The sequence below is a fragment of the Leptonychotes weddellii genome, chromosome 15, assembly GCF_054177405.1.
Source record: "Leptonychotes weddellii isolate Sample4059 chromosome 15, ASM5417740v2, whole genome shotgun sequence".
In the NCBI taxonomy this organism is placed as follows: domain Eukaryota; kingdom Metazoa; phylum Chordata; class Mammalia; order Carnivora; family Phocidae; genus Leptonychotes; species Leptonychotes weddellii.
The window spans coordinates 17,480,680-17,501,650 of NC_138383.1; the positions used below are offsets into that span (position 1 = coordinate 17,480,680).

Below are 20,971 nucleotides of genomic sequence, written 5' to 3' on the forward strand. Positions count from 1 at the left end.
TTTTAAAGATTTTATTTATTTATTTGAGAGAGAGAGAATGAGAGACAGAGGGCATGAGAGGGAGGAGGGTCAGAGGGAGAAGCAGACTCCCTGCTGAGCAGGGAGCCCGATGTGGGACTCAGTGCTGGGACTCCAGGATCATGACCTGAGCCGAAGGCAGTCGCTTAACCAACTGAGCCACCCAGGCGCCCTCTTTTTTTTTTTTTAAGATTTTATTCATTTATTTGACAGAGAGAGACACAGCGAGAGAGGGAACACAAATGGAGGAGAGGGAGAAGCAGGCTTCCCACTGAGCAGGGAGCCCTATGTGGGGCTCGATCCCAGGACCCTGGGATCATGACCTGAGCTGAAGGCAGACGCTTAACGACTGAGCCACCCAGGCGCCCCTTTATAGTTAGTTTCTTGTATAATTTTATATTTTTTATTTTACGCACTTCAAAGCATTACTCTGAGAAGGGTGTTTATGGGCTTCACCAGCTGCCAAAGGGAGTCTATGGCACAACAAAGGTTATGAACCTCAAGCAGTCACTAGGTGATATCTATGGCATTTGCTAAATCTACAAAATAATTAAAAACTATACCTCAGAAAGAAAGAAGTTTCTAGAAATGTCTTGGTGAAAAGCCAGAAAGGAACCTTAGAAGAATTGTTGCCTATCCTCTTTCATCTTATTCCTTTTACTCTGGTCAATCTGGCCTCTTGGGTTTTTTTGTTTTTTGATTGTTTTTAAGTAGGCTCCACACCCAGCATGGAGCCCAGTACCGGGCTTTAACTCACAACCCTGAGATCAAGACCTGAGCTGAGGGGCGCCTGGGTGGCTCAGTCGTTAAGCATCTGCCTTCGGCTCAGGTCGAGATCCCAGAGTCCTGGGATCGAGCCCCGCATCGGGCTCCCTGCTCCGCGGGAGGCCTGCTTCTCCCTATCCCATTCCCCCTGCTTGTGTTCCCTCTCTTGCTGTGTCTCTCTCTGTCAAATAAATAAAATCTTTAAAAAAGAAAAAAAAAGCTGAGATCAAGGGTTGCGATGCTGGGCACCTGGGTGGCTCAGTTGGTTAAGTGGCTGCCTTCAGCTCAGGTCATGATGCCAGGGTCCTGGGATCAAGTCCCACATCGGGTTCCTTGCTCAGTGGGGAATCTGCTTCTCTCTCTCCCTCTGCTTCTCCCCCCACCTCCCTTCTCATGCTCTCTCTCTCTCAAACAAATAAATAAAATCTTAAAAAAAAAAAAAAAAGAGTTGGATGCTTACCTGACTGAGCCACCCAGGCACCCTTGGTCATTCTGGCCTCTTAATTCTTCTTCAGACATACAACATATTCTCCTGCCTCTGAGCTTTTATGCTTGTTGTTCCCTCTGCCTGGAATGTTCTACCCCTGATAATTGCATGGCTTACAGATCTTGATTAAAATACCGTCTTTTCAAAGAGGCATTTCCAGACAACCCTATTTAAAATGATAACACCATTACCCCCAACACACTCTTTATTTCCCTTTCCTGTTTTTTTTCCCTCATAGGTCTTATTATTATCTAACATTCTGTATAATTTGTCTATTCTTTTTCTTTACCCTTACAGGATTTAAACTCCATGAAGGCAGGGGTTTTTATTTGTTTTGTTTACTTCCGTATCCTTAGTAATTAGAGCAGTGCACCTGGGACATAGTAGCCACTCACTAAACATTTGTTGAAGGTATTAAATAATAAGCTAATTTGGTTCTTCGGTAGTTTAATGGTTTTTAATATGGTGATGGTTAGTGGTGGGTAATATTCAAAAAGTAAATTAGAAAGCTGCGCCTATTGCCCCTTACCTTCACTAAAGGAGAGTAAATTCAAGTAAATTTCTCTTTGTGCTTCAAAGTTGTTTTTCATATTTGGAGTCAAGTAAATAAGATGAAAGAAAATGCAAGTTGTGTTTCCAGAGAGATACAAGATTTATAAGTAGCCTTTCTTTCCCTTGCCCCTCAACATTTCAGCTAAATAAAAACAAGAGCTAAATGAGATTTATAGCCTACTTTATGAATCATCAGAGCCAAAGAAGCAGGAAATGACAACTGGAAAAAAAAATTGCTTTTGAAACAGCATAAAACTTACTCGTGATAATTACAAAGAGTGATCAGAAAGTCCTCAATAGTGGGGCGCCTGGGTGGCTCAGTCGTTGAGTGTCTGCCTTCGGCTCAGGTCATGGTCCCAGAGTCCTGGGATCGAACCCCACGTCCGGCTCCCTGCTCCACGGGGAGCCTGCTTCTCCCTCTCCCACTCCCCCTGCTTGCATTTCCTCGCTCGCTGTGTCTCTCTCTGTCAAATAAATAAAATCTTAAAAAAAAAAAAAAAGTCCTCAATAGTGTGGCATCGGGGTCCATTTATTTTACATTTCCACAAGACTCAGTCATAAAAATGTAATGTTCTTTCTCATTCTGGCAAATTAAGCCATCAATTAAAAAACACAGATACGTAAAAAGTGCAGATGCAAGAATGAAAGTTAATGCTAAATTTTCATTTTCAGTTAGCTATTGTATGTTTTCCAGCTCCCTAATTTTTTTTAATCTATTTCCTATTAGCAATAGACTTAGGTTTTTATTTATTTTTTTTAAAAAAAAGTCTTTTTTTTTTTTTTTTTTAAGATTTTATTTATTTATTTGACAGAGAGAGCAAGAGAGCACAAGCTGGGGGAAGAGTAGGAGGGTGAGGGAGAAGCAGGCTCCCCACCAAGCAGGGAGCCTGATGCGGGCCTGATCCCAGGACCCTGGGATCATGACCTGAGCCGAAGGCAGACGCTTAACCATCTGAGCCACCCAGGCACCCCTAGACTTAAGTTTTTAAACTACAACTTTTCATTCTCTTTGTTATTAAACCTTAGACTCATTCAAACGGAAAGTTCTAGGGTGGGATCATACCTACTCTACTTTTTGTTTATTTAACAGTCCCCTTGGGTCGCCTGGGTGGCTCAGTCAGTTGAGCATCTGACATCTGCTCTGGTCATGATCCCAGGGTCATGGGAGTGACCTTGTCCCTGCTCAGCGGGGAGTCTGTTTCTCCCTCTGCCCCTCCCCCCCACTCGTGCTCCCGAACTCACTCTCTCTCTCAAATAAATAAATAAATAAATAAATAATTTAAACAAAAAAACAGTGCCCAGATAATTTGCAATCGTGTCTTAATAAATGATTCCTGATTATGACTGGAAACAGTGTTACGGTAGCTAGAGGGTAGGCTTCCAGCTTCTTTGAGGTCTCTTGAGCTAAAATACCTTCTGTTGCCTCTATTTAAATTACCATTGGTGTTTATTTCTGATAATCGGTAGTTCTTTCTAACTTTTTGCACATGACTCTATAAAATTTTTGACTTTCAGAAGAGTTTGCTAAAATGTATATCCTGGTAGGTGGTGGTGGTTTTTCAAACCTAACCCAGCTTCTCTTTCCAATCACTTATACCCATGTTGGAAGCCCAAAATGCAAATACACAGTAAGTCTAAAATATTGCCTGACCCAAAAAGTATTTAAAATATTTGAATCACTTCCACAGCGAACATTTACTTTCATCAGGACCTAGAAGAGGACTGTCTAACTTTTTTCATTCCCATTCCCTCTTTTTTTTTTTTTTAAGATTTTATTTATTTATTTGAGTGAGAGAACAGGGGCAGGGTGGGGTGGGGAGCAGCAGGCAGAGGGAGAAGCAGGCTTCCCGATGAGCTGGGAGCCCAATCCGATGCGGGACTTAATCCCACTTAACCCCAGGACCCTGGGATCATGACCTGAGCCCAAGGCAGATGCCTAAGCAACTGAGCCACCCAGACGCCCCTTTTCCCATTCCCTCTTCAAGCTTTTTTTCAACAGTCCTTACCTTTTTACATATTGAAGTTTTCATCCGTTTAAAGTTTGTGTTTACATATGTTTGTATAGCTCGGCTTATAATTACCATACTGAAACATAATTATTTCAGAGTTGAGTCAGTGGTGAGAATGAAAGCCATCTGGTATCATAGCTAAATCCAATTTTGCCTTTACTGAGATTTCTTTGATATGTAGTTTATATGAGGAATTGTGATTTAGTAGCAAATCAGAGTTCTCTTTTTCGGTGATTTTTCTTTTTAAAATCACATTAGGTCTAGCCGGGTAATAATTCTCTCATTTGTACAAGTCATCTCAGATTGTGACCATTTTCTTAAGTAACATTTCATTTTATTCTTTTTTTTTTTTTTTAAGATTTTATTTATTTATTTGACAGAGAGAGACACAGCGAGAGAGGGAACACAAGCAGGGGGAGTGGGAGAGGGAGAAGCAGGCTTCCCGCCGAGCAGGGAGCCCGATGCAGGGCTCCATCCCAGGACTCTGGGATCATGACCTGAGCTGAAGGCAGACGCTTAACCGACTGAGCCACCCAGGCGCCCCCGTTTCATTTTATTCTGACAATAACCTGAAGAGAGTGGTAGAGTGGGTGACAGAGAAGGAACCCGGGGTTCAGGTTGAGGGCTTGGCCTGAGGTCACTCTGCTAATAAAAAAGAACTGGTGGTAGAAACCTGGCCTTCTGACTTCCTGTGGTATTTTCCTCTCTGTTACCTGTGCTGCGTCAGAAGCCCTGTGATCATAAGAGTTGTGTTACCAAACCTTTCACAACGAGGCTATTGTCCCCCAGGTTTTCTTGGGATCCTTTTTTCTTTTTTTTTAAGATTATATTTATTTATTTATTTATTTATTTATTTGACAGAGAGAGACATAGTGAGAGAGGGAACACAAGCAGGGGGAGCGGGAGAGGGAGAAGCAGGCTTCCTGCGGAGCAGGGAGCCCGATGCGGGGCTCAATGCGGGGCTCGATCCCAGGACCCTGGGACCATGACCCGAGCCGAAGACAGACGCTTAACGACTGAGCCACCCAGGCTCCCCTCTTGGGATCCTTTTTAAAAAGTGAAACACGTAAAGAAAAGACCCACATTCCTGCCATGCAGAGGTGGCCTGTTTGATGTCCTGGCTGAACTGTACCAAAAATCCGTTGCTGAAGCTCTCTTTCAGAATAAAAGATAAAGACTTAAAATCGCCTATAGGTTCCTACCTGCTCAGGCTCCCAGCTGCCTGTCTGACCTCTTCTACTAGTGCTTCCCCCATGGTCTGCTCGCTGACTCTCAGAAACACCAGCAGGGGCTTGCTCAGTCTGCCTTCTCTGCTCCCTCTGCTGGGATTGTTGCACAGCCTATTTCCTCACATTATGCAACTGTTTGCCAACGTCCCCTCAGTGAGGCCTTTCCGTATACACCCCCCGACACGCACACACAGAGCACTCTCCATCCCTGTTACCGGGCTTTATTTTTATTTTTAGCCCTTATTCCCATATGTTCTTGTTTAATTCTCAGTTAACTATTTTACTGCAACTAGAATGAAAGTTCTGTGAGGACAGGCTTTGTTTTGTCTACTGCTGTACCTCCATCTCCAGGAGCAGTACTTGTGTATAGAAGCTGCCCAATAACTCCTTGTTCTATTAGTAAATGAAATAATCTCAGGAAGATACTAAGATTTTTGTGAATGGACCGGTAGGGATGGGAATTTGAGTGACGAATTTTCTTTTCTCAAAATTTTAATAGTTTTCTATTTTATTTTTTTATTTTCTAAATTTTCTTTGGTATTTATTACGTTGTTTTTTACAAAGTAATCACAAGCCAAGCATCATGTACCTCCTGAAGTGACGTAATAAAAGTCCTAGCACACAGTACCACTAGTAAAGTGTTCTTACCAAAAAATTGAATCTGAATTTGATCGAGCCTGTAGGTCTAGTTTATAGGAACTAGAGGCTAGAGGAACATGTTAAACCACATTATAGGGTTACAGTCAGTAAAATCCAGAATGTGGGAAATGGTACAGATTGGGGGCACCTGGGTGGCTCAGTTGGTTAAGCATCTGCCTTCAGCTCAGGTCATGATCCTGGGGTCTTGGGATCGAACCCTGCATCAGGGTCCCTGCTCAGTGGGGAGTCTGCTTCTCCCTTTCCCTTTGCCCCTCCCCCTGCTTGTGCTCTCTCTCTCTCAAATAAATAAATAAAATCTTTTTAAAAAAATGGTACGGATCAAATGACCTACTTTTTAAAATAAATGACAGGGGCGCCTGGGTGGCTCAGTTGTTAAGCGTCTGCCTTCGGCTCAGGTCATGATCCCGGGGTCCTGGGATCGAGCCCCGCATCGGGCTCCCTGCTCGGTAGGAAGCCTGCTTCTCCCTCTCCCACTCCGCCTGCTTGTGTTCCCTCTCGCTATCTCTCTCTGTCAAATAAGTAAATAAAATCTTTAAAAATAAATAAATAAATAAATAAAATAAAATAAATGACAAGGGGGGAAAGGGAGGCGAAATCTATAGATTAAAAGACACCTGAGACATATCAACCAAATGCAATGCATGGATCTTGTTTGAATCCTGATCTAAATAGATTTTATTATTATTTTTTAAAATTTTATTTATTTATTTGACAGAGAGACACAGTGAGAGAAGGAACACAGCAGGGGAAGCGGGGGAGGGAGAAGCAGGCTTCCCGCAGAGCAGGGAGCCGGATGCTGGGCTCGATCCCAGGATGCCGGGATCATGACCTGAGCCGAAGCCAGACGCTCAACGACTGAGTCACCCAGGTGCCCCTAAATAGATTGAATTATTAAATTTTAAGAGACAGGGAAATTAGAATATTATATATTAGATGATATAAAGGAATTACTGTTTTTTAAAGATTCATTTATTTATTTGAGAGAGAGAACGTGGCAGGGAGGGACAGAGGGAGAAAGAGTTTTAAGCAGACTCCATGCTGAGCACAGAGCCTGACGCGGGGCCTGATCTCATGACCCTGAGATCAGGGCCTGAGCTGAAACCAAGAATCAGACATTTAACCTGTGCCACCCAGGCGCCCCTAAAGAAAATTATTTTTTGAGAGTAATAATAGTTCATGGTCACCCTAAAAAGATCTTTGTCTTCTAAAAATATCAGAAATATTTATAGATGAAATGAATGACTCCTGGGATTTATTTTAAAATAATCTGGGCTTTGGGTTGGTGTTTGTATGGATGTAGTAAGACTGGCTTTGAGTTGATAACTATAACTGAGTGGTGGTACATGGAGTTCATTTTACTATTTTATTTGTGTAAATGCTTGAAAATTTCCATATTAGGAAATTTAAGGGGTGCCTGGGTGGCTCAGTCATTAAGTGTCTGCCTTCAGCTCAGGTTGTGATCCCAGGGTCCTGGGATCGAGCCCCATGTTGGGCTCCCTGCTTGGCAGGAAGCCTGCTTCTCCCTCTCCCACTCCCCCTGCTTGTGTTCCCTCTATCACTGTGTCTCTCTGTCAAATAAATAAAAAATAAAAATAAATTTAAAAAATTAAAAAAAGAAATTTAAGGGATGCCCTGCTGCTCAGTCCATTGAGCATGTGACTGTTCATCTCAGGGTGGTGAGTTCAATCCCCACATTGGATGTATTGATTACTTAAAAAAAAAAGAAAAAGAAATTTAAAATAAAAAGGCAGGGGCGCCTGGGTGGCTCAGTCATTAAGCGTCTGCCTTCGGCTCAGGTCATGAGCCCAGGGTCCTCGGATCGAGCCCCGCGTCGGGCTCCCTGCTCCACGGGAAGCCTGCTTCTCCCACTCCCCCTGCTTGTGTTCCCTCTCTTGCTGTGTCTCTCTCTGTCAAATAAATAAATAAAATGTTAAAAAAATAAAATAAAATAAAAAATAAAAAGGCAGTCACATGCAAAAAGAAAGTTCTGTGAGGGGATCCAAAAGAAATACAACAAGTTTGTTGTCTTCATGGAGCTTAACGTTTAGTTAAGATACAGGATGTTCCGCCCAAATATAGCTTGAAAAATGTATCAGTGAAAACTAATAAATAATGGAGTAATGTCAGCCAATCTTTTAAATGCTAAAGATAACAGTATTGAAAAGAGTAATATATTCTGTTTTGATAGCTGAAAGCTCAGGAAGGTAAGGATCATAATTCTCTGTTGTATTTTTGGCTCCTAGCACAACAGACATTTAATAAATACTTATTAAATGAACTTAAAGCCTTACCTTGACTCAGTTACAGCAGCTTAAAGTTGTACTTCTTTACCAAGAATTTATTTATATTGAAATGAATTATTGAGCCTTCTTTCTTTCTTTTCTTTTTTTTTTTTTTTCCTATCCTTCTAGTCTGGAGTTGATCAAAGAGCCTGTTTCCACAAAGTGTGATCACATATTTTGCAAGTAAGTTTGAATGTTTCATGTGGCTCCATCGTTTAGCTTTTGTGCTTATTCTTCACAACATTGGAAATAACCTAACTTTATAGAAGCTTTAGCTACTTGAGTTAAGTGAAAAAGAAAAATCTAACTCTGTTTCATTCTGCCTCGAGTACTTACAAAACCTTTGGAAGTTGGTTGTAACCATAGTTCCTGGGAAAATGTTGGCATATTTATCTAGTGGGATATGAAATCATTCCAAATAGCTGTTTGTTTTTGTGTCCCTGGGTGAAAGCAGGTTACAAGCAATTGTGCAGTAAGCAATTTCCCAGTTTCTCCTTTCTGTTATTTCTGTTCATCACTCTGCTTTCTCTCTTCTAAGGTTCAATGTTTGCGTGCTTCATAATCCTTGTGAAGATAGGAAAAGATCTGATACCAGTTTATATTTAGGCTGAAATTCATTCATACCAATGATTCAAGTTATATTTACATTTTTAAGGATCTTGTCTTTTGAAAATGTTTCTTGGTGAAAGAATTTGGCAAAACATTTGGTAGGTGATTTGGTGGAACAAGGGGGTTCTCTCCTCCCTGATGTAAAGCTGTGACTGAGACTGGCCCTGAATACCAACTAATTTGTTTTTAGATATTTTTAATCGGAAATGAAAGCCATGTCTATGGTAATGAGTTTAACTAGCACAAAAGGTTATATGATGCAGAGCATGTTTCCCTTCTACCCCCAACCCCTACCTTTCTCTTTCCTCCATCTCTACACCCAATGTGGGGCTCAAACTTACAACCCTGAGATCAAGAGTCGCATGCTGTACTGACTGAACCAGCCAGGCGCTCCCTCAGGAACTTTTTTTTTTTTTTTTTAGGAATTTTTAATTCAGGAGTTCTTAAATTGGGATCTGTGAATGGTTTTCATGAATGTCCTAGAATTATATTCAGTTTTAAATTTAATTGTATTAAAAGCTATAGGCATGTGCAGTTTCCTGGGAAAGAAAGCCCATAATTTTGATCAGATTCTTAGAATGTTTCCATAACCTAAGAAACATGAAGACTTCTGTGATAAGGATAATGAGCCTGGTTGAAGCTGAAGGAAACCTGTTCCCTCCTGAGGGATATCCGAACGCAGGTCTACCAGCTAGCTGGACCCTTACTTCCTCTGAATTCTACCTTATTCTTCCCATTCATCTGTCCCAACAAGGATCCAGAGCCCATTCCCACTGCCTCTCACCCCTTTCCCATGCCACCTCACGGTCCTAGATCTGCTCCCACAACTTTCCTTCTGATTCCTGAGGCCCTTCTCCCCGTCAGGTGCCAAGGCAGCACAGCTTTATCACTCTGCTTTAAGAATTTTTAGTTTTGTGGCCCCTGGAGGGAAGCTTCTCAAACTATTGTGGTATAGAACTGGTTTCTTTGAGATAGATACTTTTGTAAAACAAAATTTAAAAGTCCAAGTATTGGGACACCTGGGTGGCTCAGTCGGTTAAGTGTCTGCCTTCAGCTCAGATCATGATCCTGGGGTCCTCGGATCAAGCCCTGCGTCCTGCTCCCTGCTCAGTAGGGAGCCTGCTTCTCCCTCTTCCTCTGCCCCTTCCCCCACTCATGCTCTCTCTCTCTCTCTGACTCTGCTCTCTCTCTTAAAAAATAAATAAAAGTCCCAGTATTTAAAAAGTTATAGATAGATGAAAATTAACCTTTTAAATGCTGGGACTTTCACTGTTTCTTCATGAGAATCTTTCTGAAATGTACTGTATGCTTTCCTGTCACCTTGAGTAATGAATACATAATATTATAGAGAGTAAAGAAGGGATTGCATTGTGAACATTCATTGCTTTGAGAGCTTGTGGAAGAAGGAAATTACAGGCAAAGTAAATAATATGAGCAAAGGTATGAAGAGAAGAAAGTAGACTGTCCAGGGAAAAGAAACTAACTGCATACATGTATAGGAGTTGTGTTGGGGGGCGCCTGGGTGGCTCAGTCAGTTAAGTGTCTGACTTTGACTGTGGTTGTGATCTCCGCAATCCAGGTAAGTGGTGAGTCAGTGTCAGGGAGGTTTGATGGCCAGATACATTAGATCATGATATCAGGGAATTCTGGAATTTAGCAGATTGGGTTGGTACATCAGAGATGTAGAAATAGGCAAGACAAGGATAATCTAGCAAATAGATTGAACATAGTCTCTCAGGAGTCCGGGAGCAAAAATGAACACAAGTGTAGGGTGGTGGTTATAAGGGAAGAGATGTGGCAGGGATCCAACTATAGGAGGCTGAGGGCTAGGGTAAAGATTCCTGTCCCTAAGAGACAAGAACTTTGACCGCAGGACTGGGATACTGAGCAAGGAACCTAGGCACTATCTTCCAGATGAAGAGCTCAAGATAGATTCTTAATCATTGGGACTAAGTACAAATAAGAGGTTTGATCGAGAAGACAGAGCCCTGTTATTAAAACTGACAAGGTGTGATGGGACCAGCAACACAAATGGACACTGAGGTGCTAAGCTATGGAGCTCTCAGGGTCTTTATTTCCTTTAACTAGGGACTGCATTGGTTCATGATCTGTTGGCAGGAATCCAGGGCACACCCAGTGTAATTGTAGGAAGCCAAAAGTCATCCTGCCTTTATTTCACCCAGACTTAGAACTATTAATTTATTGCTTCCTGCTGGGATAGATTTGGACCAACAGCTCAAAATTAAATGAGTTTCCATAACATTATTAATTATAGACGTGCGCAGAAATGAGTACTCTGAAAGTCGCCCCAAATTAGTTTGTCACTGTGATTTTACTGTTTCTTATCAGCTTTAAAAATCTGACACCACTCTTAAGAAAACATACTACATTGGCTTAAAAAATACATTGTTTTTCCTTAAACACTGGGCTTTAGAAATTGAAGAGGCTGAAAACTTGGGGTGCCTGGCCAGCACGTGACTCTTGGTCTTGGGGTTGTAAGTTTGAGCCCCACATTGGGTGTGGAGATTACTAAAAAATACAATCTTAGGGACTCCTGGGTGGCTCAGTTGGTTAAGCGTCTGCCTTCGGCTCAGGTCATGATCCCAGGGTCCTGGGATCGAGTTCCACATCGGGCTCCCTGCTCGGCGGGGAGCCTGCTTCTCCCTCTCCCTCTGCCTGCTGCTCCCCCTGCTCGTGCTCTCTCTCTCTCTCTCACAAATAAATAAATAAAATCTTTAAAAAAAAATACAATCTTAAGAAAAAGAAGACTCACATTTTTACTGAGAACCTCATATAGAACTTATATGTATGTGTGTTCTCATTTAATTGGTGCATCACATGGATTCCCCAGAGCTCTAAAAAAGAATTTAACAAATTCTTCTCAGCCGTGAAGGATATACCAATGTTCTGTTGGTCTGTTGGTACGTTCCTTAGCTTAGTCTTTTCAAGTCATGTACAAGTTCATTTTCTCTTTTGAGTTAACAACCTTGAGGCATCTGTTCTTTTTCTAGTATAAGGAAAGATTGGAACCTATGTCTTGGTTGATTTCTACTTACCTAGCTCCCCTGCATTATTTGTGTAATTATTGTACGGGCTACAACACTCTGTAATGTAGCTTGTCACTCTGTGGCTTAGCTACTATATGTTGCAGTGCTCTGTTCAGGAGATTCCCTCCCTATCCCTCCTATGAAATGTGTAATTATACCATTTGCCAGTGTAATGCACTGATGCCTCCTAGGGCCATTATGGTATAGTATAGGTAGGATTTGCGTCTTCTCAAGGAGTGGTAGCCTCGTCTGTGGCTCTTTAAAGGGGATTATATACAATGCAGGTAGCTTTTTGACACCCCTGTCCCCTACACTATAGAACTGTTGTTGAGTACAGCATGGTCATGGAGCATCTGTGTAGGTGAAGAAGGACTCTAGTCTCCTTGACCATCCCTGGGGCCCTCTGTATTGTAAAATGAAGACAATACATCAGGGTTGTTGTGTAGAATAAGAGAGGGCACTGTGTGTTTGAGAACTGGGTCAGTTCAAAGTACTCTCTGCGTCTGCTGGCTCACCATTCCCGCCGCCTTTTCAACTCCCTCTTTTCTTTTGTGGTTCTTTTCACTGCCAATGTCCGCTCCCTGCTCCCTTCCCCAGTCACCTCCCTCGCCAGAATATTCTGTTCTTTATGATGGCAGGGATTTTATTTTGCTTTTCCGCTGAATCCCCTGCATCTAGAACAGTACTGGACATGTAGTAAAGATTGGTGGTATGACTGAATCCCTGTTTATGATGATTGTCTCCACAGCTGTCTCTACTGCTCTCTTTCCTTTTTCCCTTTCTACCTGTCTTTTCTCAGAGTCTTTTGTCTTCTTTCCTAAGGGAACATTGATCTTTATAGACACCACCAGTCAGTAGGAATAGTATTTTTTTTTTTTTAAGGAAGCAGACTTATTAGAATATGTTGCATGTGTCCTTCATGTCTTCTTAGGCATATTCGCTGTCAGAGATAACCACCAAAATTGTTCTCCACCCAGAGATGCTCTAAAAGCCCACCTGTTCCAGAAGGGTGGAACCTTCTTCATTCCTTAGACTTGTAGTGAGTGACTTGGTTATGCCAGCTAACACAGCACACACTGTGAACATGAAAATGAGTACATTTTCTCCCTGCCTTGAGCTTTTTTTTTTTAACATTTTTATTGAAATACAATTTATATGCTATAAAATTCACCCATTTTAAATGTATAGTTCAGGGTTGTGGGGGTTTTTTTTGTTTTATTTTTTCGGGTTGTTTTTTAGTATATTCACAATTGTGCAACCATCACTACAATCTAAGTTTAGAATTCTTTTTTAAGATTTTATTTATTTGAGAGAGAGTGAGAGAGAGCACGAAAGGGAGGAGGGTCAGAGGGAGAAGCAGACTCCCCACTGAGCGAGCAGCCGGACTCAGGGCTCGAACCTGGGACTCTGGGATCATGACCTGAGCCAAAGGCAGACATCTAACTGACTGAGCCATCCAGGCGCCCCAAGTTTAGAACATTTTCATCACCCCCCAAAAAAACCCTGTACCCATTAGCAGCTACTCCCCATTTCCCCTCCATTTCCTGTTTTGCAACCACAAATCTACTTTTTGTCTCTATAGATTTGTCTATTCTGGATATTTCATATAAGTGGAATCATATAATGTATGACTTTTGTGTCTGATTTCTTTCACTGAACATGATGTTTTCAAAGTTCATATTGTAGCATATCAATACTTTGTTCTTTTTTATGGCTGAATAATATTCCATTGTGTGGATATACCACATTTAGTCTATTCATTCAGTAGTTGATGGACGTTTGGATTGTTCTGCTTTTTGGCTGTAATGGATAGTGCTGCCATGAACATTTGTGTACAAGTTTTGTGTGGACTTAGGTTTTCATTAACTTTAGGAGCAGACTTCCAGAGTCATATGGTAACTCTGTATTTAACATTTTGAGGAGCTGCCAAACTGTTTTCCAAAGTTGCTGCATTGTTTTATATTCCCACCAGCAATGAATGAGGATTTCAGTTTCTCCACATCTTCTGCAATACATATTTTAAATTATGGCCATCCCAGTAGATGTAAAGTAGCATCTCATCATGGCTTTGGTTTGCATTTTCCTGATGGCTAATGATATTGAGCATCTTTTTATGTGCTTATTGACCATTTGTATATCTCCTTTGGAGAAAATTCAAATCCTTTGCCTATTTTTTAGTTGGTTTATTTCTCTGTTTATTATTGAGTTGTAAGAGTTATTTATATATTCTGGATACAAGTCTCTTACCAGGTGTATGATTTGCAAATGTTCTCTCCCCTTCTGTGGACTGGCCCTTCCCTTTCTTTCTTTCTTTCTTTAAGATTTTATTTGAGAGAGAGAGCAAACAAGCATGAGTCAGGGAGGTGGGGAGGAGCAGAGGGAGAGGGGGGAGCAGACTCCCCGCCGAGCACGGAGCCTGACACAGGGCTCAATCCCAGGACCGTGAAATTATGATCTGAGCCGAAGGCAGACACTAAACGACTGAGCCACCCAGGTGTCCCTGGCCGTTCACTTTCTTCATGGTATTATTTGTAGCACAAAAGTTCTTAAGTTTGATTTAGACCAATGTATCTATTTTTTCTTTGGTTGTTTGTGTATTTAAGAAATCATTGCTTAACCCAAGGTCAAAAGGTTTATAGTTTTAGTTCTCACATTTAATTCTGTGATCCATTTTGAGTTAACTTTTTTGGATTGTGTGAGGATTCTAGCTTCTTCTTTTTGCATGTGACCATTTGGTTGTCCCAACACTATTTGTTGGTAGACTATTCTTGTTCTATTTAATTATCTTGGTGTCATTGTTTAAAATCAACTGACCTTAGATATATGGGTTTTTCTGTACTGTCAGTTCTGTTTTGTCGATGTATAGGTCTGTCTTTATGCCAACACCACACTGTCTTGATTTACTATAGCTTTGTAGTGACGTGCTGAATTTTTAAACTAATTATAATTGTTTTACTTAAACTATTTACCATTTATATCTGATTATGCAATGTGAAATAATTATGAATATATCATTAAATATTATGCCATATTAACTTTTTAATTAGTTTTATTTGATCATAACAGTCATCCCTATGCATGTAAGTTCAGTTTTCTTAGATCATTGCTTATGTAGTTTGGTTTTCTGCTTATGCAGCATCTAAAAACAGTTAAAGCCATTGGTTGTAATTCACCTACGTTTAAAATGGCTCTTAAGGGCAGTCGTGAGATTATCTTTTCATGGCTATTTGCCTTTTGAATACTGTCTACCAAAAAAAAAAGTAACTTGAATTGTTCTTTTCGTTCTTTATAATTTATAGATTTTGTATGCTGAAACTTCTCAACCAGAGGAAAGGACCTTCACAGTGTCCTTTGTGTAAGAACGATATAACCAAAAGGTATCTAATTTGGGTAGTGATGGGAAGTTGGACACATCAACAGAGGGAAAAGTAGAAATTCCTTAATAACAGAGCCGGTGTTCCTCTCAAACTATTCATCAGTAGGAAAAATGTATAAGCGAGTGTTAGGCTAACGGAGTAAATTATTTCTGAAGTCATTTTCTTGAAAGTTTTATGGTAGATCTGTCTTATAAAGGTATTAGCAATTCATTGCCTCTTTCTAACGCTTCTGAATGGCGCAAAAACGTGCAGTCTTATCTAAAGTGGGACTGTACCATTCTGCCCCCATTGTCTCCAGGTGCTGCTTTTCTTTTTCTTTCTTGCGCTTATTTCTACGTAATTATTTATACACACACAGCGTGTTTATACATTGTGGGTCCCTCCCACCAGGACGTAAGTTCTCCTAGGGCACTGGCTTTTTCTGTCTCAGTCAATGCTGTTTTTTCAATGTTTGGCACATAGTAGTCACTCAGATATTTAAAGGAATAAATGAATTACATTGTCCTACAACTTTTCCTAAATCGAAATCTCTCTTTTGACATTATCATCTATGATGTGGGAAACAAAGGCAGAAGAAAAATTATTAAACTTCCTTACTACTTACAGTCCATTGACAAGTCCTTGAAACAGGCAGAGTGACATTCCTCTAGGGACTCAACTGCCTCCATGTTGACACTTTGCCCAGGGCAAATGGCAATCATAGCCTGACCCTCCAGGATCTTGTAAGTCTGCTTTAACATATAAAAATTCCTTTATCTCTAACCCCCAAGATAATGTTGGCAATCATCCCCCAAGCGTATGACCCACCGATATACATCTGAAGGGTCTCATGACTAAGGTTTTTTTTTTAATTTTTTATTTTATTATGTTATGTTAATCACCATTCTGTGACTAAGGTTTTATTAGACAGGAGTAAATGACCTTTTCCTAACAATAACTAGCCCCCTCAAGGTCCTGGAAACCTTGCTTACAAAATTCCTTAGAGACTTACGCTATCCCTAACTCCCTCCCGACTTGAAAGTATATAATGGGCCACTCCTCATGACCCCATTGCAGCTCTTCCTGCCCACGGGTTCCAGTCCCCGTGCTTTAATAAAACCACCTTTTTGCACCAAAGACGTCTCAAGAATTCTTGGCTTCGAGCCCTAACATCTTTCCTACATCAGTCTATCTGCTTTTGAAGTAACAAAATCATCATTTCACAGAAATCCCTGAGAGCTCAAATTAGGAGGTTGGGTGGATGGGGTTCGAACGGTGTTAAGAATGGTAAATTCTCTATGCAGTGGATTTATATCTACTATGGATTCACAGTACTGTTATTTTAGAGAACAGGCTTTTGGTAGGCTTGAATGGCAAAAAAAAAAAAAGAAAACAACCAATCCTGACACACAGTTTGTTCTGATGTTGATGGTGTTTTGATTTAATGCTGCTAATAGCTCTGTTCTCTAAATAGAATTTTTTTACTGTTGCTACATCTGTTTTTTGTCTACGCATCTTTCCTTATTTTAGTGTCCTTAAGAAGTTGATAATCCTTTGCTGAGTGTTTCTCAAACAATTTAATTTCAGAAGCCTACAAGAAAGTACAAGATTTAGTCAACTTGTTGAAGAGCTGTTGAAAATCATTCATGCTTTTGAGCTTGACACAGGATTGCAGTGTAAGTGTTGCATAGCCCCGGGCGCCAGCACTCAAGCGGCTGGCCATTAAAACTCAGGAAGTTTTCACAGTTATTCTGTGAATAGGCAATAGCATCTTTTGGTCTATGCTAATTTTAACTCTTTATCTGTGATTTATTTTTTAAATCGTTCCCGCTGGTCTCACACCTCATTTTATAGGTCCTGAGATGCACATTTTTCACATTTTAGCATCTCCAAAATTGGGAGCAATTTACCACCTGTGGTGTGCCATTGTTAATTTAGTGTGTTTTCTCTCTAAGTGGCGTAGAAAATAATGGTGCGTCTTGCATCATTGGTATCTTGGATTCAATGAAATATGGTATTAATAGGCAAATTTGTTAGTATTGAGGTGGGGGAAAAAAAGATTAGAAATAACTTTGACAGTCTGTGTGTTTCCTAGGAGTAGAATTTCCAAGGTAGATTAAAAAAATGTTAGGTAAGCTTTAATGCATTGTCTTAACAAACCAGAGAGAGCATACACAGGATTTCTTTTGGTTCTTTGATACAGTTACTATATTGTTTCTAACTACAACAATAACATTTCCCTTTGTAATTCATAGTTGCAAACAGCTATAACTTTTCAAAAAAGGAAAATAACTCTCCTGAGCATCTAAAGGAGGAAGTTTCTATTATCCAAAGTATGGGCTATCGAAACCGTGCCAAAAGACTTCGACAGAGTGAACCTGAAAACCCTACCTTGGTAAAGCCATTTTCATTTATTTTGGTAACATCTCTTTATTGAGCATTGTGAATTAGTGAAGGTGCTAGATGCTCATGGATTTATGTAAAAAGTCAGTAAACATAGGGCACCTGGGTGGCTCAGTCGGTTAAGCATCCTACTCTTGGTTTCAGCTCAGGTCATGATCTGGGGGTCATGGGATCAAACCGCGCATCGGGCTCTGTGCTCAATGCAGAGTCTGCTTCAGATTATCTTTCCCTCTCCCTCCTACTCAATCGCTGTCTCTCTAATAAATAAAATCTTTAAAAAAATAAAAACTTCTTTTTTAAAAAAAAGGCAGTAAACAAGGTAAGATAGTAAATTAAGTGGTTGGTCAAGAGTTAGAAGAGCTGAGAGAAGGTCCGTGTACCTAGTGTGGGCAAGAGAGACCTGGGTCCATCCCCTGCTTTAGTGCTTTATCCATTCTGATGCTTGTCTAAAATAGCCATGAGGTCACTGATGTCTTTAAGGTTTGAGCTTGCTGATTTTTAAAATAACCATCTCACGGCAATTCTTCAGGCATGAGGAAGTATCTTCTAATTTATTTTCTTTGAAAAGTTGCCTGGGAAAAAAGTCAGTTTTTACCATTTGAGAATTGCTTCAACTTAAGAGGTGTAATTGTCAAAGAAAATGGAGTGATTTGCTCTGTTGTTACTTGCATATGAATGAATAATGCAGATCTTAAAAATAATAGTTCTCATCGTACCAGCATTCATTTTTCAGTAGATGTTGAAGAACTCAAAAAGAAGGAAAGTTTCATCAAAGTAATGTAGGATTTTTAAATATTCTTTCCTATACTGAATGTTTTTAGGATTGCTGGGTTTTTATTCATAACCCTGTTATCAGATGTGATTGGAAATGTGTACTAAATGAATCTCATTCCCTTTCTATACTATAACACAAAGTATTAGCTTCAAAATATGCTTTTCTTCAAAAAATTACATAGATAATACATATTCAGTTTAGAAAAGCTTAAAACAACAGAGAGAGGAAAAAATATTCAAACCACATATAACTCATATACATTTCGATTTGTAGTTTGCCAAGTGTTTTTTCCGGGTGTCAAATTTTAGCTAATTATGATGGTCTGTTTTGTCCATGGCCTGGAGTTTCTCTTCAAGAAAAGAAACAGAACCGGCCAATAATTAGTTGATCATTCTTTACTGTACTGCTTAGCAGGAAACCAATCTTAGTGTTCAACTCTCTGACCTTGGACTTGTGAGATCTCTGAGGACAAAGCAGCAGATACAGCCTCAGAATAAGTCTGTCTACATTGAATTGGGTAAGAGACACAGATTTTGTAAGTTTAGAATAATAGTTGCTGGATTATTGTCTTACAGTTATACCAAAAGCCTCATAATTTATACAATGACAGGGAACTTTGGGAAGTGGAAATAAAATAATTTTATTTTTCCAGCCTTATGGTGTGTTACAGATAGTGTAAAGGATGTAGTGCTCACCTTTTTATAAAATAAGACCCTTATTTTATAAAGAGAACAAAGGAAGGCTGTCTTGATTATAGCATGTGTAAACATGCTTTGGGAAGATGGAGAGTAGGGATAAGAAATAACATGATGGGATGGCTAGAGCATTTGGAGGGATCCAGGATACATTGTACTAGACTAGGAAGACTTTTAAGAAGAGCAGAGCTCCATTCAAACAGGTCTCTCTAATTGTCTTATTTTTTAGAATGTATTTATAATTGGAAAGAGTGACCCTCTTTAGGTTCCCAAGCACCACCATATGTCTACCATAGCACTTACCAGATTCTTTGAAATTACCTGTATGTCTTTTCCCCTCTTAAAGATCATAAGTCCCAAGACAACAGGTGTGTCATAAAAATAATCAAAATAACTATAATAGCGAATATTTAGGAGCACTTACCACGGTCCAGGCACTAGTGGGCCTTACTTGCAAAACTCATTTAAGATCCTTGGCAAACCCATGAGGTTGTTAATGTTATTATACTTATTTTACACATGAGCAAAAAAAGGCACACGGAGGTTAAGACATTTTGCCAAGAAAACAAAGCTGGCAAGTGGCAGAGCTGTGATTCAGACTTGGGACTTCTGTGTGACCTGCCATATGTTTCATTATGTCTGAAGATTTTATATATAGTGAGTGTGCAGTAATATTTCTTGAATGAATATCTGTTGTGCAACGAGTACATTTATTGAGTTTAACTCTTTCAATAAAAATCCTTTTATTGATTTGTTATCTGGGGAATTTTTTTAGGATCTGATTCTTCTGAAGATACAGTTAATAAGGCAAGTTATTGCAGGTGAGTTAACGAGAGCCTGTGTCTGTGTAGTTGGCATTTTTGTGTTTAGTTAATTAATATTAAGGATTGGTATTTAGGTTAGAATCATGGCATTGGAACAGACTTTAAAGGTAGTTTACTTTTTATAGGTGAGAAAACCTCTTAATGGAGTCCAGAAGAGTATAAAATAACAGAATTCTGCTCAGACTTGCTTCCAGCAGACGGTTGTGTCTTAGTTCCTCACGCACAGTAGCATTTTGGCTCATGAAAATATTAAAGGACTTCATTTTCAATTCTTTTTTTGTTCCTTAATTCCATCTATCTCTCAAGCTTTGTCTATATAAATTATACAATAATCTACAAGCCACCCCCCACCCCAACTGGGTTACCTGTCAAATTGCTTTCCTTAGGAATTATTGCTTAACCCTTAGATCTGTGATGGCTTGTCTGAACTATGGTGGTACCATTGCCAGTCAGATCTTGTTTGCAAATGACTTTTTCCTAATCTCTCATTGGGAGAAAATGGTTTTTAGCTGGAAGAGAAGCACAGAGGCAGCGTTGTGTTCTATTAGAATGTCTGCTCTATCCCAGTGCTCCCTTTGTTTAAGTATCTTTGCTCTTGCTTTCTCATTGAGATATACTTTTAAATTATGTTGGGTTTTTTTTTTTTCCTTTACTATCTTTGGGTATTGTTTGGCTACCATTTAAATTTTAGTTCTCTTTTGCCCGTCCATAAAGCAATGTATCTATGCGACTACTCTGATTTTTGTGACTGTTTTTCCTCAGTCTTTGACCATTTCATTTTGACTAGAAGTTTCTAAAGCAGAGTGCAAACTTCAAAAAGTGAATCAAATTTATCAGCTTACTGCAACCATACCTAGAGGAGCTAAAATACTTGATCTTGCTTATTTGACAGCTCCGTGAGCATATAACTAGTGTTTCTCATTAAGGCTTCCGTCTTTTCTCTGTAGTGTGGAAGGTGACAAGTTGTTACAAATCACCCCTCAAGGAGCCAGGGCTGAAGCCAGTTTGAATTCTGCAAAAAAGGGTAATGATAAGTCTTCCCAACTTAACAGCCATTGAAGAGAGAATGGGTAGATCCTGTACTGTAATCAGATTATTCCGAAGACCATTTGGGACATTTATAATTCACAACATCTCTTTGCAGAGTTAGAATGTCCTTCTTTCTCAAATGTCATGGTACAGGCTGATCTGTTTCAATGGCACAAGGCTGATGTGATTATAATAGTACCCTATGTAACTGGTTGTTGCCTTTTACTTTTA

General features: G+C 39.9%; 1 protein-coding gene across 15 annotated transcripts in view; it reads left to right on the forward strand.

The window, feature by feature from the left end:
- Positions 1 to 20,971, forward strand: part of BRCA1 (BRCA1 DNA repair associated) — a 63,622-nt gene that overhangs the window by 3,338 nt on the left and 39,313 nt on the right. For 9 of the 15 annotated variants that reach the window (XM_081804917.1, XM_081804914.1, XM_081804910.1 and 6 more), the window contains exons 3-9: positions 8,132 to 8,185; positions 14,958 to 15,035; positions 16,602 to 16,690; positions 17,270 to 17,409; positions 18,604 to 18,709; positions 19,663 to 19,708; positions 20,659 to 20,735. In XM_081804917.1, the coding sequence (XP_081661043.1) occupies positions 8,132 to 8,185; positions 14,958 to 15,035; positions 16,602 to 16,690; positions 17,270 to 17,409; positions 18,604 to 18,709; positions 19,663 to 19,708; positions 20,659 to 20,735 (590 nt within the window). Of the gene's footprint in view, positions 1 to 8,131; positions 8,186 to 14,957; positions 15,036 to 16,601; positions 16,691 to 17,269; positions 17,410 to 18,603; positions 18,710 to 19,662; positions 19,709 to 20,658; positions 20,736 to 20,971 lie in introns of those variants that run through there. The other 6 variants (XM_081804911.1, XM_081804913.1, XM_081804922.1 and 3 more) reach the window with 3 other exon arrangements.